At 35.5% G+C, this 20418-nt stretch overlaps 2 protein-coding genes across 2 annotated transcripts; one reads left to right on the top strand and one right to left on the bottom strand.

Moving 5' to 3' along the window:
- Nucleotides 1–54: 54 nt before the first annotated feature.
- Nucleotides 55–2499, bottom strand: LOC128180056 (uncharacterized). The gene is made up of 3 exons (XM_052847860.1): nucleotides 1368–2499; nucleotides 779–942; nucleotides 55–613 (listed from the first exon to the last, which is right to left on the bottom strand). The coding sequence occupies exons 1-3, from the start codon at nucleotides 1748–1750 to the stop codon at nucleotides 171–173; spliced, it is 990 nt and encodes a 329-aa protein (XP_052703820.1). The 5' UTR covers nucleotides 1751–2499; the 3' UTR covers nucleotides 55–170.
- Nucleotides 2500–5958: 3459 nt separating this feature from the next.
- Nucleotides 5959–19791, top strand: LOC128181927 (exosome component 10-like). Its single transcript, XM_052850507.1, has 22 exons — nucleotides 5959–6102; nucleotides 6389–6525; nucleotides 7014–7137; nucleotides 7643–7753; nucleotides 8001–8154; nucleotides 10116–10167; nucleotides 11027–11102; nucleotides 11529–11639; nucleotides 11856–11999; nucleotides 12349–12539; nucleotides 12850–13006; nucleotides 13360–13508; nucleotides 14707–14869; nucleotides 14976–15102; nucleotides 15240–15343; nucleotides 15823–15900; nucleotides 16022–16060; nucleotides 16174–16246; nucleotides 16570–16634; nucleotides 17351–17525; nucleotides 17999–18072; nucleotides 19440–19791. The coding sequence occupies exons 1-22, from the start codon at nucleotides 6031–6033 to the stop codon at nucleotides 19539–19541; spliced, it is 2478 nt and encodes an 825-aa protein (XP_052706467.1). The 5' UTR covers nucleotides 5959–6030; the 3' UTR covers nucleotides 19542–19791.
- The last annotated feature ends 627 nt before the right edge of the window (nucleotides 19792–20418 follow it).

Raw genomic sequence — 20418 nt, forward strand, 5'->3', positions numbered from 1 at the left:
GTGAATATACATGTACCAGGCAAGTTACTTTACACACTTTCATTCATTTCACCGGAATTATTAACTAACAAACAACAGAAACAAATGATATTATTCTGTTTGACCAATTTTGATTTTTTGTTAATGGAATTATGGCTGAGAAATGTGCTCGACTTGAAATCGGACAGAGTTCAGACGTCAGACTGTTGCGGAGGCGCGGGCGCTGTGTTTGCGGCGCCGGTGACGCTGATCTGTATTAGTTCATTGAGGAGATTCTGGGCGCTCTGGAGGTGGGTGTTCATCCTCACCGTGGGGCTGGACACCACAGGTTTAGGCGGGGGGACGGGTCTCACCCTCCCCTGGGTGTTATTCCGAAAGGATACCAAGAAATTGTCCGCACTCTTCCGGTCCTTCCCGAAGCTGACGCTGGTCTGACGACTTGTGTTTGTGAAGCTGTTGGAGTGCATTAGTAACTTCCGATAGGCAAGTACTTCGAGGTGCTTGAGTGCCTCCTGGCGGCCCCGGATCATGGAGAGCGCCTTCTCTATATCCCCCTTGGTGGAGGCGTTTTTTAATTTCTTATAGCAAAGAGGCTCTCGCTTTCGGATAATATCCTCCTCTGAGCTAGATTCAACTGAAAAAGAAAAAAGTGATAAAGGCATCGTCGCAAAATGAATATGTCTTACTAGTGATTACGTTTCTCTAGCAAGCAAGATATACAATTTCGGAGCCTTGACAAGTTGCTGATGGACATATACAATAATTATATTATAACGAAACATTTTCCCACAAAACTCACTCTGTGAGCAGAGGGAGGCCATCTCCATCTTGGTTTGGTCAATAGCCAAATCTAGGGAGAGTGCTTGGGTGTTTGCTATGTGCATGAGGCGCGTCAGTTCACACAGTTCACGCTGCATACAGACAATGTCTCTCTGTTGCCTCTTTACCTTTGCTTCTTTCCTCCTAGTTAAAAGATAACAAACTCATTTGTAAATAGGAGAAATCAAAATACAAAAAAAAAAAAAACAAGCAAACAAACCAAAAATCACCCAATTTCAATGCTTCTTTTCATTAAATGATTTCTATCTTTTAAACCCTCTATTTCTGAGATATTATGATAACAATTAAAAAGTGAAAAGATTATTCATGTATTACTACAGTAGATCACTGGAAATTCATTTTTTGTATTTCTAAAAATACCAAATTACATTAGAGCACCTTTGAAATATTAGGATTGTTTTCATTAAAATATATGGTTAAAAATTTGAAAAAGAGGGACTATATGAATATGGCAATTGTGTGTAGAAACTGAGTATGAGTATAAAAATAACTTGGCGTTACGTCAACCAACAACGATTAGTATAAACACTATACTGTACACTACAAACCTTAACTTCTGCATGGCGACGTTGAGTTTACGTGCCGTCTTTTTGTACTCGGCCTTTGTCTCTTGGGCCTCCTCACTCAGGTGTCCATAGTTTAAACACTCACTGCTAGAGCACTCACGTGACCCTGTCGATGCTCCAAGAACCTTCAGAGACGCCGAATCGGAAACATCGTCGCCCTGTTCATCGTCGGATAGCAATCGTTCCTTCGATATTTCCGATAATCGTGACGATGAAATTTCCAATGAATTAACGGAATCTGTAAGCTTGGGGGTCTTTGTCTTTTTATCTCGGCGAAAAATCTTCTTAATCATGGTGATAGATAAATACCCGCAAACTGAAATTATTACCACATAGGAGCATCGTTGTATGACAGTTATACTCATCCACTCATTGGTTACTGGAGTGTGTGTGACAATTTTGTCAACTTTCTGTGTGGTACCGATTGCTTACATTGTCGCTATAGAGTTGACGTCATAGAACATTTTCGGTAAATATAGCGTTACATTTGCAAGATTTTGACGTCAATTGCGTTGACAACGTTTTTCCCTGAATAGGGCATAACGAAGTGCAATTGCTCTAGCATCTTGTTATATACCAGCAAAGCAATGGTTATATTACATGGAATTTGTAATGGTTATAATATGTTTTACGGTGCTACCGTTCTGGCGAGCGCAGCAAGAATTACACATACCTTGCATCATTGTCAACTTATAGTTTTATTTCGGTATCAACAAACGTCAAAGAATTTTTGCTCTACAATAAGTATGCCAAAGGTACTAATTTTAATGGTTATGATACATACAGCGCAACCCCCTACCCAGAGAGAGAGAGAGAGAGAGAGAGAGAGAGAGAGAGAGAGAGAGAGAGAGAGAGAGCCCTGTACCTGTTTGTAGGTGTGTAATTTCCCACTTTTAAATTTAATTGTCTGACTATATGCAATATCTACATAATTTTTTACCTGTTTATTTTTTCATTTTATTCCTTTTTATTTAGTTCTAAATGTCCTATTGTTTATTCCCTCCCTACTCATATACTTACCTGCCTACTGTACATGCATGCACAATTAGCTTAAAATGGGTCGATATGACAGTAAAGTATGGCTTTTGCTAGTATATATATATATACAAAATCTCTATATAAAAAAAAGATTAAAAACAAATCATATGTCAATAAGCAGATAAGGCAGGTATCGCAGTCTATACTGAAATAGCCAGTACACTCATTACAGATGTTGGATCCACCTCTAAATTTTTCGCGGGAAATATAGCGCGAGTGCACTATGACGTCATCCATGACTTTGTTCGTCTTTGTTTACGTTTCTCGACTCAATACGAACGTATGGAAGCATGCAACAAATCTTTTGAGTCTGGCCAAAGCATATGCGGTACTCAAAACGTGTCTTCAAACTTAAAGTCACCGTAAATTACGCGTTAAAAGTCGGCCATTTTTGGCATAGCACCACGGGTGAAAACATTGGAGAGCATTATGGGACGTAGACAAAAAATTTTGTTTGATGAACTGTAGGTTTAGCTCGTTCTTTTTCCCGCGCACACTGGTTCTTAGAGCTCGCTTCGCTCGCCGGCGCTGCGCACCGGCGAGCTGCGCTCGCTATTAATATTTATATAATGATATAGTCACTAAAAACTGTTGTTCATCACATAAGTGGTGCAGTTGCGTTAACGGAGTTACATTTGGTGGTTAGGCCTATATAACGTTACATGTAAGAATTACGATAAGGGAGAGAGCAATGGGTAATACTGAATGGTGTTCAGCTACAGGAGGTGTGGGACACCTCCAAATTGTACTGTCATCCGAAATAAACAATAGAATAAACAATAACTTTAATATCCATGTAATATTCAATAATATGTTTTACGGTGCTACCGTTCTGGCGAGCGCAGCAAGAATTACACATACCTTGCATCATTGTCAACTTATAGTTTTATTTAGGTGTCAACGAACGTCAAAGAATTTGTGCTCTACAATAAGTATGCCAAAGGTACTAATTTTAATGGTTATGATACATACAGCGCAACCCCCTACCCAGAGAGAGAGAGAGAGAGAGAGAGAGAGAGAGAGAGAGAGAGAGAGAGAGAGAGAGCCCGGTACCTGTTTGTAGGTGTGTAATTTCCCACTTTTGATTGATTTTAATTGTCTGACTATATGCAATATCTACATAATTTTTTTACCTGTTTATTTTTTCATTTTATTCCTTTTTATTTAGTTCAGAATGTCCTATTGTTTATTTCCCCCCTACTCATATACTTACCTGCCTACTGTACATGCATGCACAATTAGCAATGGATCAATATGACAGTATAGTATGGCTCTTGCTAGTATATATATACAAAATCTCTGTATAAAAAAAAGATTAAAAACAAATCATATGTCAATGAGGCAGGTATCGCAGCAGTCTATACTGAAATAGCCAGTACACTCATTACAGATGTTTGATCCACCTCCAAATTGTTCGCGGGAAATATAGCGCGAGTGCACTGTGACGTCATCCATGACTTTGTTCGTCTTTGTTTACGTTTCTCGGCTCAATATGAAGGTATGGAAGCATGCAACAAATCTTTTGAGTCTCGCCAAGGCATATGCGGTACTCGAAACGTGTCTTCAAACTTAAAGTCACCGTAAATTACGAGTTAAAAGTCGGCCATTTTTGGCATAGCACCACGGGTGAAAACATTAGAGAGCATTATGGGACGTAGACAAAAAATTTTGTTTGATGAACTGAAGGTTTAGCTCGTTCTTTTTCCCGCGCACACTGGTTCTTAGAGCTCGCTTCGCTCGCTATTATAATATCTCACTGCGTAGCGCAGCAAGTGCGTTAAATAGGGAATAAGGAATCATTCTTTGAGTATTATGAGGTGATAATTTTGGTCGGGATCAAATCCAATAAAGCTCGAGGGCTTTATGATAGATTTGATCATGTCCCGACCGAAATTATCACCTCATAATATTCAAAGAATGATTCCTTATTCCATATATTTATAAAATTTTAAGCCATTGTACGATGAAATATTTAAATATAAATAAGCAAACCCCGCTAGGGCCTCAATTCGGCGTCATTTGTATTATGGGTTATATAGTACAAAATCGATACGTAGTGTTATCACAGGCAAAGACACTGGAAATGTAAATATACAGCATTATTTCATTGCATTTTTTATGCTTGCATTTTATTGTCAAATCGTACAAATTGAACAACTTAAACCAGTGATTATATTTTGAATGTGATTCACTTCCAGTTAGAGTTGGTATGGGACACTTTTATGTTGTGCCGTATTGTTTATCGAAATAAACAATAAAACCAAAAGTAATTATATAAGTAGTTTCTCTCTGTGGTTGAATATTGTAAAATTTGAAAATTCTAAACCGGTGAAAGCATTTCAATTACAATGTACTTAAATTCACATTAATAACAACAAACGTCTAATACTAATACCATTTTCAATTCTAGTACTAGTCTATCCTCTTGGTTTTTATACATTCACATAAATTTGTGCATGTTAATCTTGCCGTCTTCTAAATGTTATATTCATATATGTAATTTCAGAGTTCAGGGTCCCCCAGTATATCATAACTGAATCTTATTCAGACATCTTTTTATCAACTACATGTACATGCAAATATGACAAGCTAACAATAACTGTGCGCATCTCTAATACACGCCTGAAATTGGTTAACATTAAATACTATATAGATACATTTAAGAAACCACTTTTCTAAACTTTTTTGAAAGTTAATTTTCCGGTTGTCTCTTTCATGATTCAAAAATAGACCGATTAGCTCAGTTACTCGATGATACCCCAGGCACAGTAAAGTAAAAAAAAAAAGAAGAAAAATCCATAAACGTTACAGCGTCTTTTGTATAAATTACACAGTATTTGTACATTTTTTTTTAAAGGACTATGTGCGGTATGGTCAAATATCTGCCCCCGATTTCAACCAATTTTTAGATAGTATCGTATAAAAATAAAATCTTCACAAATCATTGTATAGAGGATGCCTATAACTTTAATACTGATTTTAGTCATCATTGCTCATTCGCTGTGTATCTATGACGTCACCTAAATGGCCCAATTCCCGCAAATTTGCAAACAAATGAAAATATTCTCATTTTTGCTCTATATTTTGCATTCGGAAGTATAGAGCGCAGGTCTGCTCAAGTGCGATTTTAACATATACTTTTCTTCAGATAGTTATACACATTATACTAAAATATGGTACTTGAGCAAGCCTGCGCTCGATGTTTCCCAGTCAAAAAACCATCGGAAAACACCCATATTTTGCTACAAAACATCAATTTATCAAAATAATGCAATATTCATGACGTCATTTCTACATTATGACGTCACTGTAGTGATAACCCTTTACACCTTTATTCCCAATATGATTTTAACTATCTTTCACCTTATTTTAAAGCTCTTTCTAAAACTTTGATTTTGGGGGGCAAAAATTGCATAAAACCGCACTTAGTCCTTTTAGCTATAAAAAGAATAAAATGTAACGTGTTAAGCTTGATACATCGCCAGAGAAATTGACAGCGCCATTAACAAAAAAAAAAAAAAATAAAAAAAAATAAAAAAAATTAAGATGATCGGGTTTGACATTCTTTATGAAAATCTCGAGTCCGTGGATTAAAGTTTGAGGAAAAATGTCAGCAAATAACGAAAATGAAAAAAGCGAGCCCATCGCTGGATTTCAGGATGTTAATGCGTTTACACAGGTAGGTTGAAAGTATACCAAACAAGATTAAGTTGTTAAAAGTAATATAAGAAGTCGACATTAATCATTCAGTAAATAAACACGTGGGGTGTTCTTTCGAATTTCCTCAGATATTTTTTCTGTAAAATGCATAATTACATCTATAATATACGAACGACATTGATATATAATTAATGAATTCTAAAGCTAAAATGTAGCGGATATATTTTGTATCAGAAGGAACTGTCAAGAAGTTTATTTACATAAGATAGATTTAAAAATAAATATATTGAATCTAATAATTTTAGCAAGCACTCAAGTCGGTGGTTCAAGCAACTCGTGTTTCCAATAATCTACCAGCTGCTGGGGATGATTATGATTACTATTCAAGTTTCCAGGGAGTCAGGGACATTCTTGATATTGAGGGCAAACGGGTCCTTAATATGTAAGTAGTTCCAGATATAGTAATTCAAACTTCTCAGAAAACTTTAAGCTATTGAAAATCTATAACCACCACCCCCTCCCCCCCCCCCTCACACACACACACACAAACAGATTTAAATGATTCTTCAGTTTTATTCTATGTTATAAGGATAATTGAAAATGTTATCGTAGAGAACATTAATAGGATCCAAAACCTTGAAAAAAAAAACACATACTGAATTTGTATACAGTTTCTTTCTACGCAGAAAGTTGGTCCATTTATTGACTTAATTATTGCCCACACCTATAAAGGGTACGTAAATAAGTGCTGTTACTAATCTATCTGGTATTAATACTTTTAAGAATGGACACAACACCTGGTGAAATCCAAATGAGTACACCATTGTATGTAAATAAAGCGCTATTTAGAAAGCCATTTCTTCAATGAAATGACAATCATCATTATCAGTGAATTCAGTAGAGGTAATGATATTACTTTTTACTAAACAGCATCCAAAATGTTTTGCGATACCACAATGTGAAAGGAAACATGACGTCATCATCAGAGGCTACGGACCTTGATGATAAATTTGATGTATTAATGGATGCCAATGACCATATTCTGGAGAAAGTGGTAAGTAAGAAAACTCACATACTTCAGTTAGTTGTATGTAAAAAGACTAAAGTACTGTTAGATTTATGTCTTATTTTTTACCATTGAAGAATACTCTGTATTTCCAATGTGATTTAATAAAACTATGAAATGAGACCAAAGCAAAGATATCAAAAGAAAAAAAATAAACTTCTGTAAAGGCAATCTTTTCAATGAAGGTTTGGTAATTTGCAATTAAAGTTTGAAGGTATAGGTTAAGTACTGATTTAATAAGCCGCTAATTATATTATATTATGTTTTAAGATAAAGAATAGAATGTTAAAAGAAATTTTTCACTTTATATTCTAGGAAATAGATCTATTAATTTTTGACTCATATTAGATGATCATGCTGTAATGTTGCTTTTGATTGACATTTCATTGATTGAAATATTTCTTGTAGAATTGGAAAATATTAATGCACACATTTAATTTTGAATTTTGAAAGCACAAAAGAATGTTGATATTTATTGTTAAAATTTGTACAGGGATCATTCCTAGATGAATCAGCAGGGCTTAAGAAAAAAGAGGAAAATTTAATCATTGCCACGGCAACACCAAAAGCAAAATTAACCTCAACAGCCAGCTGGAATAAGAAGGTAAAGAAGCTAGTATATGAATTATATGGAATGACAGTGTTAGCTGATGTGTTAGACAAACTTTGTTGTGACTTTATTTTCAAAATCAATTTTCAAGCCTTTTTTATATCCATCAAATTAACCTACAGTATATATTTACAACAGCAACAAACAACAATTTGAATTTTTATTTGAACTAATAAAATGTGGGTAAGATTTAAGAGCAACCCTGGTCTTTTATATGTAATATTCCTATATGTAATTTCAGAGTTCAGGGTCACCTAGTATATCAGAATACAAGTTGCTCACCGCCAGAAATATCCAGAGGCCACAGGTGAAGTTCCGGGACAAGATAGACAACGAGAACAGACCATTTGTTCCCAGAATCACAGAGAAACCGAACGCCCTCAAGTCACTGGAAGGTAATATTACTGAACCTCCTCAAGTCACTGGAAGGTAATATTACTGAACCTCCTCAAGTCACTGGAAGGTAATATTACTGAACCTCCTCAAGTCACTGGAAGGTAATATTACTGAACCTCCTCAAGTCACTGGAAGGTAATATTACTGAATGCCTTCAAGTCACTGGAAGGTAATATTACTGAACCTCCTCAAGTCACTGGAAGGTAATATTACTGAACCTCCTCAAGTCACTGGAAGGTAATATTACTGAACCTTCTCAAGTCACTGGAAGGTAATGTTACTGAACCTCCTCAAGTCACTGGAAGGTAATATTACTGAACCTCCTCAAGTCACTGAAAGGTGATATTACTGAACCTCCTCAAGTCACTGGAAGGTAATATTACTGAACCTCCTCAAGTCACTGGAAGGTAATATTACTGAACCTCCTCAAGTCACTGGAAGGTAATATTACTGAACCTCCTCAAGTCACTGGAAGGTAATATTACTGAACCTCCTCAAGTCACTGAAAGGTAATATTACTGAACCTCCTCAAGTCACTGGAAGGTAATATTACTGAACCTCCTCAAGTCACTGGAAGGTAATATTACTGAATGCCTTCAAGTCACTGGAAGGTAATATTACTGAACCTCCTCAAGTCACTGGAAGGTAATATTACTGAACCTCCTCAAGTCACTGGAAGGTAATATTACTGAACCTTCTCAAGTCACTGGAAGGTAATGTTACTGAACCTCCTCAAGTCACTGGAAGGTAATATTACTGAACCTCCTCAAGTCACTGAAAGGTGATATTACTGAACCTCCTCAAGTCACTGGAAGGTAATATTACTGAACCTCCTCAAGTCACTGGAAGGTAATATTACTGAACCTCCTCAAGTCACTGGAAGGTAATATTACTGAACCTCCTCAAGTCACTGGAAGGTAATATTACTGAACCTCCTCAAGTCACTGGAAGGTAATATTACTGAATCCCTTCAAGTCACTGGAAGGTAATATTACTGAACCTCCTCAAGTCACTGGAAGGTAATATTACTGAACCTCCTCAAGTCACTGGAAGGTAATATTACTGAACCTTCTCAAGTCACTGGAAGGTAATGTTACTGAACCTCCTCAAGTCTTTGGAAGGTAATATTACTGAACCTCCTCAAGTCACTGGAAGGTAATATTACTGAACCTCCTCAAGTCACTGGTAGGTGATATTACTGAATGCCTTCAAGTCACTGGAAGGTAATTTTACTGAACCTCCTCAAGTCACTGGAAGGTTGTGTTACTGAATACCCTCACTGGAAGTGTCAATGTTTGTGTAACCCAAAATCATAGAGAAACTGAACGCTCTCAAGTCACTGGAAGGTAATGTTTCTGAACGCCCTTGAGTCGATGAAAGGTGATGCTTGAATCACTTACCTGTTTGTTGCTGTTTTTGGAAGTAGGAGAGCCTTAAATGATAAGAGTTTTTACATTAAACAATTTGAAAAAATTTCAATTTTTATGAAAAAGAAATACAAAAAATGTGAACGTTTAGATAAAATTTAAGATTCTATACATGCACGTCAGTAACTTCATGATTTATATGGACAACCAAAATCTAACAGATTTAATGGTCAACATTCTTCCTATTTCATAACAATGCAGCTAATTTAGTTACAAAGGTTATTGCTTGATTACCAAGTTTTGAAAACAGTCTTGCCATAATCTATTCAGGATATATAAATATGTATGTGCTGGGGTTGTATTGCCATTTTACGTGTACTTTCACTTTAATCTGAGCTATTTGATTAATTATTGTAAATGTACCAAATATCTAATTTTTTAGCAATATTCTTCTTATAGTGTGCAATATTATACACACATTTTGTAGAGAATATTCTTTAAGTTAGAGCTTCTTGCTTTAGGTTATTAGGTAATACTTATATAATGAATGTACACAGTCCCTGTGAATTGCATAAAATTTCTTTTTATTTTAGAAAGTCTAAAACTTCCAGACGATGTAAACATGTTAGAGGATCCTGATTTTGTGTAAGTTTATATTAATAGTATCTAGATTAAGGTGATATGGGACACTTCTATGTTGTGATGTATTGTTTATCAAAATAAACAACAAAACTAAGTGTAATTACATAAGTAGTTTCTTTCCCAATATTGTCACCTAACAGCATAGTGCAGTGGGTTAGAGGGTTTACTACAAATCTGTAAGTAATGAATTCGAATCCCACTGGGGGTTTTACAACTTTTACCTCTCCAAATATTTTTGTTAAATATTGTAAAATTTGAAAATTCTAAACCGGTGAAAGTATTTCAATTATAACGAACTTTTATCCACATTAATATCAACAGATGTCCCATACCACCTTAAGACTTATGACTTTTTTTCAATTGCTTAAAAGAGAATGTTTAAATGTGATACTTTTTCATTCACATTTTGAACATGGAAAACAGAAATACGGTTATCTCTCTTTGTGATTAACATACTTTTAAAGAACATGTGCATTTTAACAAGATGTCAAGCCATAACCTATGCTGTTTCTTTGCTACAAATACATCAGCGTGTAGGTAATTACACCAATTCACACATCCCGATATACACACACGCGATACAGGTAAACAGCAATGGCGGTCATAATCCCGCTTTTTGATTGGTTAGCGTAGACAAGCAGGGCGGGATTTAAAATTTTGGATGGAAATCGGGACTTATTGTCGTAAAACGGGTTGGATTTTTTGAGAATCGGGATTTCGGGGTATTTTGGCAATCCCGATCGGGATTTCTTTTTTTGACGACGTAAAATCGTGAGAATCCTGCAAAAATCGGGATTGTTGGCATGTATGTACATGTGTCACATGTTATACTGATATTGAGGTGACCATTATCCTTTTACAGCTATCCACATCCCTACAAGTATGAACTGAGTGTTCTGAAACCAACAGATCGACAGCTGCAGGACACAGAACCTTTGGTAAGTTATAGACTATATTCATGGATGATATTAGATGAACCACTTGTAAGTTATGATTGTTCAATATACACAGGTTTAAGCTGAACCACTTGTAAGTTATGATTGTTCAAGATACACAGGTTTAAGCTGAACCACTTGTAAGTTATGATTGTTCAATATACACAGGTTTAAGCTGAACCTCTTGTAAGTTATGATTGTTCAAGATACACAGGTTTAAGCTGAACCACTTGTAAGTTTTAGAATGTGTTCATTATACATTCCTGTACAAGTAAAATCACTTTTAAGTGTTCAAATGTGTTCCAGATTTACAAGTATTAGCAGATTGTGCAGTAATGTTACTGTTGCTAAAAGAATCTTGTGCAATTTTTGTTTTATTTCTTCAAAAATTTAGTTCTATGGCAGTAAGACCTTTTTCCTTTTTTACAGAAACCTCGTTTAGTGGAGGACACACCTTTGACCTTTGTTTCCACGGTAATAGAACTGAGCTCAGTTATTGACAAACTTAGGAAAGAACACATAGTAGCAGTGGATCTAGAGGTAAGCATATCGCTGGATTTTTTTGATTAACGAATTTGACATTCATATATTACATAAAAGCTCATGAACAGAGACATAGGGTGAAATTTATTACTTTGTGTCGATATCAATGTGCTGCCGGGCATGTCAGTCTTACATTGTTGAGAACATTTGGTCTCTACTTTGATTAAGGTTTTGAATTTTAGTACCATTCCTACAGATTGTTTTAAATTTTAGCACCATTCCTACAGATCCTTCCAAGGGATTACCTGCCTGATGCAGATCTCCACAGCTACCGAGGACTTCCTGATCGACACACTTGCTCTGAGGAATGACTTATCTCCCTTGAACGAGATCTTCACTCATCCTGCAGTGGTGAAGGTAAGACTATTTATTGATGAAACTCTTGACAAGTCAGAGTAACCTCGAGCTGTCAAAGTGACTTTCAACACAGAAGATGACATTTCACATTCTCAGACTCATTATGAACTATGAAGGTCACTAATCCTGGTTAATTTGTAATTTTATAGATCGATAGATGAATTGAAACTCTGGTAAAAACTATCATATAATTATATGAAATCATCAAGCTTTCTGATCAACAGATACAAGTAACAAATAGTGATCCTAGAAACATGCCTGGCATTTAGGCTACCGCTAGCTAGTTTGTGTAGATATTGTCTCTAAGCTGTATGTAATTTTGACCCTTGAATGCCCTTGTTTGCGTCAGGTTTTTCACGGAGCAGACAGCGACATTGATTGGCTACAGAGAGATCTTGGACTCTATGTGGTGAACATGTTTGACACTGGACAGGCGGCCCGAGTTCTAAATCACTCTCGCTTCTCATTGGCTCATCTGATGGAGCACTATTGTGACATCATTACAGACAAACAGTACCAGCTGGCTGATTGGAGAATAAGGTACACACCAAACAGGGGCGCAGGCATTGTTAGAGGGATCATCACTTTCTATGTTAAATATAACAGTTGTATGTTTTGTAGTTAGATTCTCATGAACCTCATGAAAGCAGTTTCATTCTTTCTACTCTGAGAATGATAATAAAATTTTCATACATGTATATAATGTTTCTGTTGATTTCCTGTATTAAAATGTGTTTTACTTTATGTTGTTAAATCTTGTGATGTGATGCTTATACCTTGATATCAAGATGGCACTCAGGTTCAGTGGTTGAGCATATGTAATATTTTACAATGAGTGTTTCTGTTTCAGGCCCCTCCCTGCTGAGCTGATGAAGTACGCACGGGAAGACACCCACTACCTGACTTACATTTACCAAAGGATGAAACAGGAACTGCTGGCCCGTGGAAACGACCAGAAAAATCTCCTGTTGTCCGTTCTTCAGAGAAGCACAGAAATTTGTGCAAAGGTACAGTGTTTGGTCTGCATTTTGAGTAAATAAGTTCAAATGATCAACCTGTTTTTTTTTGTCATGGCACAATTTCAAAATGAAAATTGAAACAAAATATGTTGAATACATTCCTGTTCTAATATTCTTATTCTTGATATTGTTTACAAGAGCAACATAGAGCATAGCTGTAACACTTTGAAAAAACAAACCAACATTAAAAAATTGGTATTGTAATGTATTGCAATTATCGAACTACTTTAAATTTCATTTGTCAGTTGGGTAAAAATATTCTCTTAACTCTGACAAACTACCGGTATGTATACTATATTATCATAAAGAAGGTCAATGTTTGAAAATCATTTTACATACAGGTGTACAAGAAGCAGGTGTTTAAGGAAGACTCATACCTGGAGTTGTACAGGAAGAGTAAGAAGGTGTTCAACTCTCGACAGCTGCAGGCTCTACAGAAGTTGTATCAATGGAGAGACAAACTGGCCAGGCAGGAGGATGAAAGCACAGGGTAAGATCAAAACAAAGGGATGTAGCTCAGTATAAGGTCGAAGGATTAAGGAAAGTAGCACATGGTAAGGCCACGGGTGAAAGAATGTACACTGTACATATAGCATATGATAAAGCTAAGGGAGAGAGGATGTACATATAACACATGGTAAGGCCAAGGGTGAAAGAATGTACACTGTACATATAGCATATGATAAAGCTAAGGGAGAGAGGATGTACATATAACACATGGTAAGGCCAAGGGTGAAAGAATGTACACTGTACATATAACACATGATAAGGCTAAGGGAGAGAGGATGTACATATAACACATGGTAAGGCCAAGGGTGAAAGAATGTACACTGTACATATAACACATGATAAGGCTAAGGGAGAGAGGATGTACATATAACACATGGTAAGGCCAAGGGTGAAAGAATGTACACTGTACATATAGCATATGATAAAGCTAAGGGAGAGAGAATGTACATATAACACATGGTAAGGCCAAGGGTGAAAGAATGTACACTGTACATATAGCATATGATAAAGCTAAGGGAGAGAGGATGTACATATAACACATGGTAAGGCCAAGGGTGTAAGAATGTACACTGTACATATGGCATATGATAAAGCTAAGGGAGAGAGGATGTACATATAACACATGGTAAGGCCAAGGGTGAAAGAATGTACATATAGCACATGGTAAGGCCAAGGGTGAAAGAATGAATGTACATATAGCACATGGTAAGGTCAAGGTCGAAAGAATGTACATATAGCACATGGTAAGGCCTAGGGTAAAAGGAGGTAGCATAGGGTAAGATCAAGGAGAAAAGTGGATCATGGGCTATGATCAAGGGTAAACAGGTGTAGCACAGGTTAAGGTCAAGGACAAAAGAATGTACATGTCAATCAAAACCCTGGGGCTGCATCACAGGGTAGGTCATGTATAGATGGAGGTGGCACAATGTTAGGACTATTGCAGGGTGTGTGCACAATGTAAGGCTACTTACAGAGGGCTGTTGCACAGGGAAGGGAACTTTTTTTATATAGATTTTTTTTTTTTATACAAATTTTTGATTAGTAAAACTTGAAGTTTGAAAAATAGAAAAAATTTCCTCCCTCCCTCCTGGGTCTAGAAACCTCAAGGCGGTAATTCCAAACAAACGTTTTTTTAGGATGGTATGTATGATCTAACCACTTGGTATTTCTATTGACAGGTATGTGTTACCTAACCACATGATTCTCCAGATAGCTGACATCCTGCCTCGGGAGCAGCAGGGTATCTTTGCGTGCTGTAACCCCATCCCTCCTCTAGTCAGGCAGTTCCTACCCGAGATACACAGCTTTATCCTGGAGGCCCGGGAAGCACCCCTTCTGAAGGTATGCACCTAAATGGAGACAATACCATGAAGTTCCTCAGTATTTATAGGTATGATATCAAAACAAAATGTCTAAAAGTAATGATATTTTTAATACTTTTTTTTAGGTCTCCTTGCCTCAAGAAAAGAAACCCAGTGTATACCAGCACCCTAGATATGACCCTGCTCATTTATTGAACTGTCCTCATGACTCAAGTCACATTACAGATAGTCAGGATCTGCCTACAATACCAGGTATTCTCTCTCTTTCTCTTTCTCTCTCTCTCTCTCTCTCTCAATATATACTGGTAGCTGTAAATTTGCAAAATCTCTTTCAGCACTTGTAACTTCAAGAGATTTTTAGAAGATTTATACTCTCATTTTTTTTTTAGATGTATCCATGGTGACTAAATCTTCAATGTTGTATGGTACCAACAACTCAGGCCTCATTGTGAGGATGAAGGCCAAACCTCTACTCACAGCCTTTGGAGACAAGGTTGGTATTTTTGTATCATTTTCTTACATAGGCTTTGTAGAACTTTGTAACACTCTACAGGTCTATAGTATAACAAATTCCCTCAGTAAAAGGATTGGCAATTCACTTGTTTCTTATTTTGACCAGAGCACCACATGTACAATTAGCATCATTTTTTGTCAGTATCAAACTTCAATTGAGTACCAGTTATTGTTTCCTGTTAAATTGATAGGAAGATTCCATATAGACAAATCATAGATGTATCTTTAAGTTGGTATTGAATAGTAATTTAGTTAATCCATGGTAAACACATATGTATAAAAGCAGGTATTTTTATTCTGCAACATTTACATGCTTGAAAAAATTACATATATGTAGGGTTATCTGTTCATGTGTGATTGCTCAAGTGAAAACTTTCCTTTTTGCTCTGATATTTCCACAACTAAGGTACTTTACAAGAACTTGTTTGTACCACACTTATCTTTCATGTTGTGTTACAGAGAGACAAAAGGGCAGCCAGTAAAGGACAGAGAATGGCGGCGGCCCTAGCCTCTTCCTTCCTGAGTCCATACACCATGGTAGGTAGAACTTGTCCTAACAAAGACCGCCCTCTGCAGAACTTTTGTTTTGTTTGACTGCCTCTGTGTGATTTTTTCTCTTGATACCTGTGTACTGACTTTGTTTGATTTTGTTTTACAGTTTCTGCCTGATACAGGTGCTCCCAGTGCAGAATCTGAGGTAATGTCAAATATATTTTTCTCTATAGACAGGATCTTGACTTTTGTGTTTTGTAGATTTGTTTTGGGAAGTCAAAAAACACATGATTTTACATGTATGTACTGTTCTTACAGGCACAAAGTCTGGGTAGTTGGACTCTGAAGAAACACACTGTGAAGAGGAAGCGGTCACCTACTCCTCCCAAAGGTACAGTTGATAAGTATTTACATAAACATTGTCTGTCATGTTGTAAAATGTTTGTTTAAACATCAGTTTTGAGCATTCAATGTGTTCATCAAATACGGTAACACTCTTACTTGTAAAACCAATATACAGTTGAACTTCGATATGTCACAGTGATTTGTAAGTCCCAACCACCTATTTTTTAAGTATTTTACCTTAGAAATGTCGAATACTCTGATATCTCGGAAGTTTTAAAACAGTCCCATCTTGTTTGAGATAATGATGTTTGACTGTATATGTATCTGTAGAAGGTTAGGGGATCAATTATCATTTTCTTTTGTTTTAAGGTCCTCCCCCAAAGAAACTGAAGCCTGACCCCACCCCAGAGAAGCCAGACCTGTCGGTCCGAGAGGTAAGAAGTGGGCGTGTCTCTGTGTCAGAGTATAAAATCAACACATCCCACTCTGTTGTAGCAGGAAAAGGCACCAAAAATGAATGGACTATTTATTGCAAAAAATTCTTCTTAAGGTGGTATGGGACATCTGTCGATACTAATGTGGATTAAAGTACATTACAATTGAAATACTTTCACCGGTTAAGGATTTCAAAGTTGACAATATTTAACCAAAAATAGGTTTTAAAAATATTTGAAGAGGTAAAAATTGTAAAACACCAAGAGGGATTCAAACTCATGACTTACGGATTCATTGTAAACCTTCTAACCAACTGCGCTATGCTGCTAGGTGACAAAATTGAAAAAAGAAACTACTTATATAATTACATTTCATTTTATTGTTTATTTCAATAAACAATATGTCACAACATGGAAGTGTCCCATACCACCTTAACTTGTTAGTGAGGTTTTTTTAATTTGAACGTATTTTATTCATAGTTCAATAAAATTGGGAAACAGGCAAAGCCTGGTATATACCCCCTCTGCCAAGTACAGTACAAAGTCGAATAGAAAATGTAGAACAGGACATTTCCATTTTTATGGCACTATTGATTAAAAGAATTATGATATTGGGAATTTAGTGCACTATTAAGATAAGGGAAAATTGAAAATTTATTAGGGAGGGAATTGCAAGGTGAATAATTAGTAATAAATATGCCGTTATATAAATGTAGATAAATGCACAACAACGCCAGAAGGAACATCAGAACGAGGGTGTGGTCAATTTACGCATCACAGACGACGACAAACCCCAGAAAAAGAAGAAGAAGAAAGAGAAGAGAGAGAAGCAGCAAGATGCCGAGTTCGCCGCCTTCGACTACAGTCAGGCAGACAAAAATATTTTCTTGGGTAAGTGTTATTCTGTATCAGTACATCAGGACTTTGGATCATGAAGCATTTTTAGAGTTAAGTCTAAATTTCAGTCATTTATGAAATTCCAATTTGCCATAAAGTTATGTCTAAAATTTGTAATTATCAACATTATAAAGAGACACATTTTAAAAAGCATTTCATTTTATCAGTGTATTTACTCACAAGACAATATGACAGTTTACAAATTTTGACTTAAGTCTAAGCTTGCTTCATGATCCTGGGGTCAGGACTTCATATTGTACAAATTGCATTGATACTGAGGTAGTGCATTTGTGAATATGTTTTTTGAAATAGAACATTCTAAGTTCTTGTACTTAATGATGTAAGTGAGGGCATCAAAGTTGTTCGGCAGACTGAGTACGATATCACTTAATTCAATCTTTTTAATGTTAGTGTTGTCTTACTGTCTCTCCTACAATTCTTCTACTAATAAGATTAGTTATTTATAGGTGGTGACAGTAAGAAGAAGAAACACGATGTGTTCAATCCTTATGCTTCATTAAAAGGCAAGGGAAACCAAAAGGTAGGAAGCTTTACAATGTTTATTAAGTGTGATACATTCTTATGTTTGTTGTTCTAATAACTGTTCTGATATCTGTGTTTGTTGTTCTAATAACTGTTCTGATATCTGTGTTTGTTCTAATAACTGTTCTGATATCTATGTTTGTTGTTCTAATAACTGTTCTGATATCTGTGTTTGTTGTTCTAATAACTGTTCTGATATCTGTGTTTGTTGTTCTAATAACTGTTCTGATATCTGTGTTTGTTGTTCTAATAACTGTTCTGATATCTGTGTTTGTTGTTCTAATAACTTCTGATATCTGTGTTTGTTGTTCTAATAACTGTTCTGATATCTGTGTTTTGATTTGGTATTATATCAAGTGTTCTGATATCAAAACAATCAAGTCAGTCTTTTTCTGATATCTATTTTTAAAAGTTCTTTTTAAATCAAATCAATTGTTCTGATATTTGACATATTGTTCAAATTTTCTGCCAGTTGTTCTGATATTTGACTAATTGTTCTGCTATCAAATCAGTTATTCTTATTTTGATAAATTCTTCTGATAACAATCAATTTTTCTGATTTTAATAAATTGTTCTGATATCAGATCATTTGTTCTGATATTTGATAAATTGTTCTCCATTAAATCAGTTATTCTTGTATTGATTAATTGTTCTAATAACAGTCAATTTTTCTGATATTTGATAAATTGTCCCGATAACAATCAATTTTTCTGATTTTTGATAAATTGTTCTGATATCAGATCATTTGTTCCGATATTTGATAGATTGTTCTGATATCAGATCATTTGTTCTGATATTTGATAGATTGTTCTGATATCAGATCATTTGTTCTGATATTTGATAAATTGTTCTGATATCAGATCATTTGTTCTGATATTTGATAAATTGTTCTGATATCAGATCATTTGTTTTGATATTTGATAAATTGTTCTGATATCAGATCATTTGTTCTGATATTTGATAAATTGTTCTGATATGATATTTATCACTGGTAATTGTTATGATATCTAATAATTGTCAGACATTCATGTAGTTGTTCTGATATCTTGCCAGTTCTGATATTAAAGCAGATTGCAGATACTAATGATATTTTGATGTCAGTTGTTGGGATGCATTGTTCCTGTTGTTTTAGGGCAAATATATCTGTATTCAAATTTAAATGTTCTGATATATTCATAAATTTATGTTTGAAAACTCACATTATTGTAAGCTTTTTATCTCTTAATTTATATTATCAAGATATTTCTTCTTTTTGTTATTGTAATTAATGATAATGTAGGGAAATCTGATTTGTTTTAACTGAAAAATGATTCATTATTACTGGTATACATTATTATTAATTAAGGTAATCAAAATCTTTTGAAGGTTGGTAGATCCAATCAATCATTTGCCAGATCACAGAAAAGTCACAGCTATAAACAAGATGGAAAGGGAGGAAAACAGAACAGCTGGCCCAAAAAGAAATAAAAGCACATGGGGGACAACACAACAACATGTGTCATAGACACTTGTTCCTTACTCAATATGAAAAAAACGAAAAAAAAAGCGTTACATGTGGTTTAATTGTTTTTTGCAATTCAGATATATTGTTTAGATGTTGTTCCGAGAACATTTATTTCAACTGAAATACGCTGATGAAAAATCAGATAGGATGGGATTTACAAGAAAGGTTTCCGTAATATAAAAAGATGAAAATAAAAATCTACAACTTACAAAATTATGATTGATCTATTCGTATGGCATACATTAAATTAGATGTATAGAATTATGTTAATAAAAGTATTTTTATTGGAAAGTGATTGATATGAATTTGTAATTAAGTTTCAAACAATTTGCCTATAGAACCTGTTGAACCCTTAAGTTCCAAGTAGATCAGCTGTAGATGCGGAAATATCGGTTGGTTGGGGGCTCATTTTGTCTGGGTGTCTGTCAGCATCACATGGTGTCCGCTAAACGACACTGAACTTTGTCTTATCCAGGACCGACACGGGTATGTTGGCCAATACGAGATATAAGGGCCTGTTTGTAAAATAAAACGTGCGTAACTCGATACTACGAACGGTATCTGTAATGTACACGTAGAATAGGGAAATGGATAATGTTTACGTCACAGACAGTTATTGACAAAAACAACAACAAACCCTTGTTGTCAATTGAAGAGCGGGACTGATGGATAGTTATCTTTGTTTCAAATCATACACCTCCAAGTGTCAATGTGCTAAAAATAATAAGAGTAAAGAACGAACTCTCATCATTACGGACAACTCCTCTACTGTCAGTGTCTTTGATCGTATTTGTTGTGGTCTTGGCAATGATAAGTTTTATTATCGATTGAAATACATAA

This window comes from Crassostrea angulata, chromosome 4 (assembly GCF_025612915.1).
Source record: "Crassostrea angulata isolate pt1a10 chromosome 4, ASM2561291v2, whole genome shotgun sequence".
NCBI classification, from domain to species: Eukaryota; Metazoa; Mollusca; class Bivalvia; order Ostreida; family Ostreidae; genus Magallana; species Magallana angulata.

Bases quoted from the DNA above. Each gene is read 5' to 3' on its own strand.
- LOC128180056 (XM_052847860.1), bottom strand. From the start codon at position 1,750: ATGAGTATAACTGTCATACAACGATGCTCCTATGTGGTAATAATTTCA. The intron at 943-1,367 runs GTTTGTAGTGTA...TCTTTTAACTAG, and splicing joins GTCGCCATGCAGAAGTTAAG to GAGGAAAGAAGCAAAGGTAA. The intron at 614-778 runs GTGAGTTTTGTG...TTTCTTTTTCAG, and splicing joins GGCCTCCCTCTGCTCACAGA to TTGAATCTAGCTCAGAGGAG.
- LOC128181927 (XM_052850507.1), top strand. From the start codon at position 6,031: ATGTCAGCAAATAACGAAAATGAAAAAAGCGAGCCCATCGCTGGATTT. The intron at 15,344-15,822 runs GTTGGTATTTTT...GTTGTGTTACAG, and splicing joins TCACAGCCTTTGGAGACAAG to AGAGACAAAAGGGCAGCCAG. The intron at 18,073-19,439 runs GTAGGAAGCTTT...AATCTTTTGAAG, and splicing joins AAGGCAAGGGAAACCAAAAG to GTTGGTAGATCCAATCAATC.